At 32.1% G+C, this 7,733-nt stretch overlaps 1 protein-coding gene across 1 annotated transcript; it reads right to left on the reverse strand.

The window, feature by feature from the left end:
* Positions 1-2,478: 2,478 nt before the first annotated feature.
* LOC142632958 (uncharacterized) lies at positions 2,479-3,679 on the reverse strand. The gene is made up of 3 exons (XM_075807269.1): positions 3,525-3,679; positions 3,188-3,314; positions 2,479-3,051 (listed from the first exon to the last, which is right to left on the reverse strand). Exons 1-3 carry the CDS (start codon positions 3,677-3,679, stop codon positions 2,479-2,481), a joined length of 855 nt encoding a protein of 284 aa, XP_075663384.1.
* Positions 3,680-7,733: the final 4,054 nt, after the last annotated feature.

Consider the following 7,733-nt stretch of genomic DNA (forward strand, 5'->3'; position numbering starts at 1 on the left):
GCTACATTTATTGTACTAGACTTTTCAAAGAGCCCGACTCCATTCAGGTGTTATTGCTGATATGGACCGTCTAAGGGTGAGTTTGGTTGGGCTTTTTAAAAAAGTGCATAATAAAAAAGTTGAGTTTTGAAAAAGTGCATAATGAAAAAGTGATTTTTCAAAAACCTGAGTGTTTGGTAAAAGCTGTTAAAAAGTGCTTTTTGAAAAAGTTGAGTATTTGGCTAAAACTATAAAAGTTGCAGTTTGAGGGACAAATTACCAAAAAGGACAATGTATATATAAGGGAGTTTATTTCATACTTATAATTCAACTACTTCATATACTTACTAAATAATAATAATAATAATAAATTTATATTATTGGTATTATTTTAATAATGTTTGGGCAATTATTCTTTTTTAGTGGCATAATTATTTGTTATTACCATTAATGACTTCTTATTAATATTAATTAAATCTAAACAATTTTCATCATCATGAAGCACAAAATGAAAATGTAAAAAGATGATAAAATATACACCAATAATCCAAGTTTAAATTGTGCTATATAAAAATGTAAAAAGATATAAAATACATACCAATAATCCAAATATAAATTGTACTACATGATATTATACAAAAAAAAAATAAATACAACTACTAATTATTACCCCCCCAAATAGAATTTGCAATGGAATCACGAAGAACCACCATTGCAGGATCTGTTAAAGTTCCTGAGTTTTGCTCATAACTGCTACATGCTTCACAATTACGTTCTCTTCTAGAAATTGAATCTTCATTGGCATTTATGAACTCCTTATCATCCCTATCATTTAGTCTAACAAAATTATAAAGAGCCATAGTAGCAGATACAATAAGTATTTGGATATGGAATGGAAAAGATGGCATGTTTCTAATAATTCTCCATTTATTCTTCCACACACCAAAAGTGCGCTCAATCACACATCGAAGAGATGAGTGAGCATGATTAAATTTTTCATGTCTAGTTCTAGGGCCTCCACCTCTCCTTCGAAAGTCCTGAAGATGGTATGATATCCCTTTGTATGGTGCCAAATAGCCTTGCATCATTGGGTATCCAGAATCAACTACATAATATTTCCCTAAACAAAGAAATTCAATTGTATTAAACACACACACAATATGTCATTATAATGAACAATTGATTAACCAATTACAAACCTAGTGGTGGGTGCGGAAAGTTGTTACTTTGTGTACGAATAGTATCAAGAAAAATGTGGGTGTCGTGTGCTGCACCTTCCCATCCAGGCAAAACAAATGTGAATAACATATCAAAGTCACATGCAGCCATCACATTTTGGGTTGGATATCCCTTTCTTCCAAAGTATGGAATGGACTTCTCAGTAGGTACAATCGCTATCACATGTGTGCCATCAATCGCACCGATGCAATCCTAATAAAAACATTAATAGTTTTCAGTTCCACATGCATTGTATTATCTTATAGACAATAACACTTATTCAAATATACAATAGTACACATACTTTGAAATGTGGCCAATAAATTGGATGGTCTTGTATTTTGGTTGGAACTTCACTAAAAGTTGGATCCGAAGGCTTTACATATGCTTCTGCAAAGCGAGCACCTAACAGAGTGATCATCTTCTCAAAATGTCTACTTATGGTTTCACCCGAATACTGAAATAATTCTTGAACCATTCGGTTACATGTTCCATGACCAAGTATCAGTAAACAGATTGCCACTAACTCTTCTAACCTTATATTCCTTGAATGTTGAAGTCCAAAGTCACGTTGTAAAACTTGACACAAATTATGAAACACCTCCTTTCTCATTGTAAACATATTGTAACACAAAGTCTCATTACCTTCCATACAGCGTCTCAGCCAATCCTACCCCGTTTGTTCAGAATCATGACAAGGAGTCTTACTAATGTACTTATTGAAATATGTCACAACCTTGGCTTCACACTTGTCACAAGCTGGTAAAACTCCTCGTTAGAATTGTCATTACTATCATCACTGTCAGAATCACTATCACTGTCATCATCACTGTCACTACTTTCATCATCATCATCATCATCATCATCATCACCATCATTGTTATCACCATCATTATTATTGTCAACATTGTTATAATCACTACCATCATGATCATCACAATAATTTATGTTATCCCCATCCATTAATAGTTCCATAAAATGGCCACTCTCATGAGTACCATTATAATCATCCATATTGGTTTCAGCTACACAACAAAATAACAAATATTCAATCAAGACAATTCACAACATACCAAGACAATTCACAACATCAAGTACATAACACTGTAATGAAAATTTCAAATATGTTTGCATTACACACATATTAGTCCAAAGCTAATACTAAATATCACATAACTTAGTTTAAAGTTAATACAACATAGCAAATACAACATAGTTCATACAACATAGCTAACTTAGTTTAAAGCTAATACAACATAGTTAATACCACATCAAAGTTAGTCACTTCTTCTGCCTATAAATTATTGCTTGTAGCCACTTCAGCTGTGACTCTAGGTCCTTAAAAGTTAGGAACATCTCCCTACGTGACTTTTTTAGAAAGAGAATGGAAGCTTCAACCACAAACGCAAAATCCACTCCAGGAAGTGCTTTCACAATCGCCATTACATTATCAATTGAACTTGGTGACTCTCGAGAAGTACCTTCAGACCTATTCTGACATACAGTTATTAACTCACTAATACGATTGTCCAACATTGCAGCTCCTCCTATCTTCTTCTTTTTCTTCTGTGAGGGTATTGATTCACTAGCTCGCTTTTGTCCTGAACTACGTGATTGACTAGTATTTCCTTGCTGCAAACTACCAATGTCTAAACTCATGTCACATTGGTTATCCTTAAATTTGGAGCTACCATCTGAATCACCAACACCCTCTTTTGGCATTGTTGGAGGTAATGTACCTGAAGAAGGGGTCCATGCAGCTACCCCAGTTGCTGCAACATCCCTAAACATTATCTCAAGTTGTTCTAGATTCTGTGGACCTTTCTTTCGGAATTTTTTAGCTTTGGGTAATTCCTACAAAATGTAATTGTAATTTCACTCATATAAGAATAATATATATATATATATATATATATATATATATATATATATATATATATATATATATATAAACTATCTCCAACTAACTACAATAAAATACTCAACTCACCTTCAACTTCAGGTCCCACCAACAATCAGGAGCGGCAATCGTTCCCTTCGCTGCATCCCAACCTAAACCTGTGTCAAGATTCCTTAATTTTTCCCACACTCTCCAATCACCTTTTAATACATCCCACCTACTTTTTAATTGGTCCTTATCATAGTTTTGACCAGTCTCCTCACAAAATTTGGTCACCAAATTGAACCAACCTTCGGGTCTAAAGGCAGCACCTTTTGTTCTATTCCCGGCTTGAATGTGTCAATTTCCTCAAGTAACTAGTTCATATTTTTTATTATGCAGTGCATTCCTAGAGTATATATGAAGTATATTATGCATGACCCATCGCCAAGCGGTGATGAGCAATGATGCCTGGGCACGCCCCAGAAGAAGGCGGCCGATGCCTGATGCTTTGGGCATGCTCCAGCCACGAGCCGATGCGGCATCAGCTGTCGTCGCCTGGGCATGACCCATCGACGGCAAGCTGATGCAGCGCTGCGGCATGCTGCCAGGGCAGCAGCTTGCTGGGCATGCCCAGCAGCAGCTGATGAAAAGTTGATGTATGGTGTCTATAAACTTCAACTACATGCTCAACGGTAGTCCAGTGGTTAAACACAAAAAAGGTCCAGCAATATACGAATTAGACTAGTTCTGATCATGTCTTCCTTCTTTTTTTTGGGTTTAATACACAGTCATGTCATGTAATTTCATATTCCAATAGTAAATCCATACTAGAGACAAACTCAATAATAAAAAATACATCATATCCATCTATAGGAAAATATTAATGCATAAATATTGGTCTTAGCTAAAGATAGTAACTTCATTTCCCTCAAGCTATTTGGTCTTTTTTTTCTTCTATTTGTTAAGGTGTGCAAACTATTGGACAAAATGCATTGTGTTTAGCATTTAACAGACACATGCAAAGTTTCATAAACATTAAAAAAAGAAAAATCAATAAATCATAATATGGTTTCAAACAAAGTTAGATCAAATACACCCAATCAACAAACAAATTTCAAAACCCAATCAACTAAAGAACCAAATGGGTCATCATTAAATCTCCAAACCCTCAAAAACTCAAAAAGGTACAAATAAAGTTAGATCAAATACACCATGTTTCAGATCTTACAAAAAAAAAAAAAAAATTCAGATCACTGTTGGTACCTGGTGGATTTTGGTAGCAGATCAGTCTTGGTTGGTGCCTTTTTGATCAAATGCGTACCTTCAAGATTCCTGTCTCAGATCAGAAAAAAAAAATTTAAAACAAAAAAATTACACTTCAGAGAAAACGAAGAAAGCAGAAGAGGAAGAAGAAGAAGAGGACGAAGAAGAAGAGGAAGAAGAAAGCAGAAGAGGAAGAAAAAGAAGAAGTCACAGATGACTTACCACAGGGAGATCGGTAGCAGCACGGAGAATCAAGAGCAGAGAAGAGATGAGAGGAATTATTACACAGCAATTTCAGCGAAGCAGGAAATGAGATGAGAGGGTGATTCGGTAATTTTAGGTCTCAGCTCAATGGATAGCTGAAAACGTTGATGCGCGTTTTCGTTATGGACCTTCAGACCACCATTTCTGATTTCAGCCTTTTTGCCTTTGCCTTAAAACGCAACTTTTATCTAAAATTTGCGTTTAGGCTTCACCAAACGCCCAGCCACTGCCAGCTTTATGTAAAAGCTACGTTTTGGGTCCTAAAAGCCCAACCAAACGGACACTAAATGATGTCAACATTTTATCTACCTTTTTTTTTTTTTTGTCTTTTTCTTAAAATTATAGTATTACCAAATTTTTACAATTTTTATTGCAGCTCTGAGGCGAAAGAGTGTAATTAATGAAGAAAAAATAGTAAATTTATATATAAATAATAGTAAATTATTTATAATTTATTATAACATAATTAAGTCAAAAAAATTGTAAAATAATTTATAATTTTAAAACTATTTAGCAACGTAGTTTTAATATATTTTTACACACTTTTTTATCGACACATATATCAAAAACACTTACACAACATAACTTAAATTACTCTCACAAACAACTTCTTTTATTAAAAATAGTTTTAGAATTACACATTTACGCAACAACTTCTTTAGCATACTTTTTGCCCCCAACAACCTAATAATTCTGCAGTTTAAATGATGTCAGCAGGCTGACGTTGTAGTCCGGCCTTAATAATTTTGCATAGAGAAATGAAAACGACGGTTGTACTGTGATTGGGAGCTGTCCATGGCATGCACGTGGAAACGTTTCTTTTATCAATGAGAGGTAAGTCCAAATTCGGGGCTTCATCATTAATTTTCTGGGCCAGAAACGTGCACAATTAAACGGGGATGCACTCACAGAGAAAAAAAAAAAAAAAAAAATCAAAGAAAGTTTCATAAGTGCCCTTTATTTATATCACTGTATAATTCTCACTTTATGAATAGTACCATTTAATTCCTGTAACTAGAGAATATATATGATGCTAAAAAGTAAAAGAGTAAAATAATATTTTGGTCGGTAGTTACTTCAGTAATTATTTTTTTAAAATAATTATTAAAAAATTTAAATTATACAAAATTTATTAAAAAAATTTAGATATTGACAAAAAAAAAGATACATAAATATATAAATTCTTACAATTTTTTGTACCATTTATTTATTTATTTTGAAATCATTATATGATCGTTATCAATATTGTAAGTTATATTTTTTTCAAAATTTTAGTTTAATAAAAATTTTCTTGGGGTTTTTTTTTTTTTTTTTTGTAAGGGTCTAATATATTGTTAAGGGAACCAAAATTTGACTACAAATTTCATTGTAGCCTATGGCTACACCTTTCACTAGAGTGATTAAACAAATTAACATGGTTACATATTTTGAAAATCTAACCATAGAATTACATGTTATTTACATTCTTAAAATACATGATAAATTTTATGCCAATAGAATGTTATTTACTATTTGATTCATAAACTTATTTTTCTATGCATAATTTTAAGTTACAAAAATTTGAAATATAAACATTTGATTGATGACATAACTATTATCTTTGATTTTTTTGAAATTTTGCAAGTATGAAAGATATAAGAAAAAAATATAATATAAAAGTGTATTTGTCAAAATTCACATTTAATAAAAAAAATATCGAATAAAGTTGTAACTTTAGTCTAAAACCAAGTTTTTTTTTTTTGCCAAATTTTGTTCAAAGTTTATTTATGTCGGGCCTAAAAAAATTTAGGTTGGTCACAAATTTTTTTAGGGTAAAAAAATCACAAAACTTTTAAATATATATATATATATATATATATTTTCAGGTCAGGGTGGTCCTATGACCACCCTGCCTTCAATGTGGAACCTCCCTTGATTTTGATTCCTAAATTTTATCAAAAATTTTTTTTTTCACCTCTAAATTCTAAAAATTCTTTTTTCATCCTTAAACTATTAAAAAATTCATCTTTTGTCCTTAAACTATTGAACATTTTTTATTTATGTTCTTAAAATTTACAAAAAGTTTGCTTTTCATCTCTAAACTATTGAAAAAAGTTATTTTTTTAATCCCTATTTTTGTCTCTAAACTATTGGAAAAACTTTTTAGAAAGCTTAGGGGTGAAAAAAGAACTTTGTAAAATTTAGGGATGAAATACAAATTTTTATTAAAATTTAAGGACCAATTAAAATAATATTTCAACCAAAGGAAAAAGACAAAAATTTTTTTTTTTTTGATGAATAAAAAGACAAGTTTGGAAAAAGTAATGAAACCATGGATCATGAATATGTTTTGCGCTATCATAATTCTTTGCATTAAAGACAGAGTGAAGATGTCATTTTATTTATTTATTTACTTTTCTTATTTCTTCCATGATACCAGTAATCTAATGAAATTATTACAAACCCATGACACATTTAGCCAGCAGCATTTAGTTTTTGCTAAAAGTTAATAATTGTCTATAGCCAGAAGCACCACTAATGCTTCTTCCCTGTCTTACAGGTCTGCCTTCACTCTTCATTTTATACTAAAAAATTATATGACCATACGTTGAACCAAGACTTTTGTCTACACACGGCAAAGTGGCAAACCAGGAGGAGAAAAAGTCAAACTGATAGGCAGTGAGGATAATTATTGCAGAAGTTGTGATTTTTTTTTTTAAATGAAAGAAGTTATCTAAAGTCACTCTCTTAAGTCATAGTCCGTGAAAGCCTTGAACTTGCAGTGTTAAGTCATATTAAGAGAGGGTTTGGATCCAGCTTTTTTTTGCTGCGTTCACGTTTTGATTTTTTTTTTTTTTTTTTTTTTTTCTGCTGCGGGGATAAGTGTGCAGTGCGCGCACTATGTGCATACTGTACGTATACTGTACGCACACTATTCACGTACTTTTTTAGCAATTTTTTATTAAAAATAGGTCCTGCAGCACTATTCATACATTTAAAAATTATTTTGCTACAGTGTTTTCAATTTTCAGTAATAAGTTCTATCCAAATGGACCCTAAGTCACTCTCTTAAGTCTTACCTCATCAATCACTAAAACAGTCCAAACTCATCTTCTCACTCTCTCTCTCTGTGAAAGCCTTGAACTTG

This window comes from Castanea sativa, chromosome 4, assembly GCF_040712315.1.
Source record: "Castanea sativa cultivar Marrone di Chiusa Pesio chromosome 4, ASM4071231v1".
NCBI classification, from domain to species: domain Eukaryota; kingdom Viridiplantae; phylum Streptophyta; class Magnoliopsida; order Fagales; family Fagaceae; genus Castanea; species Castanea sativa.

What these genes read in the sequence shown, in the direction of transcription:
- LOC142632958 (XM_075807269.1), bottom strand. Translation starts at nt 3,679, where the DNA reads ATGCCGCAGCGCTGCATCAGCTTGCCGTCGATGGGTCATGCCCAGGCG. An exon ending in TCATTGCTCATCACCGCTTG is followed by an intron (nt 3,315 to 3,524) that starts GCGATGGGTCAT and finishes ATTAAAAAGTAG; the next exon opens with GTGGGATGTATTAAAAGGTG. An exon ending in GGTGGGACCTGAAGTTGAAG is followed by an intron (nt 3,052 to 3,187) that starts GTGAGTTGAGTA and finishes TACATTTTGTAG; the next exon opens with GAATTACCCAAAGCTAAAAA.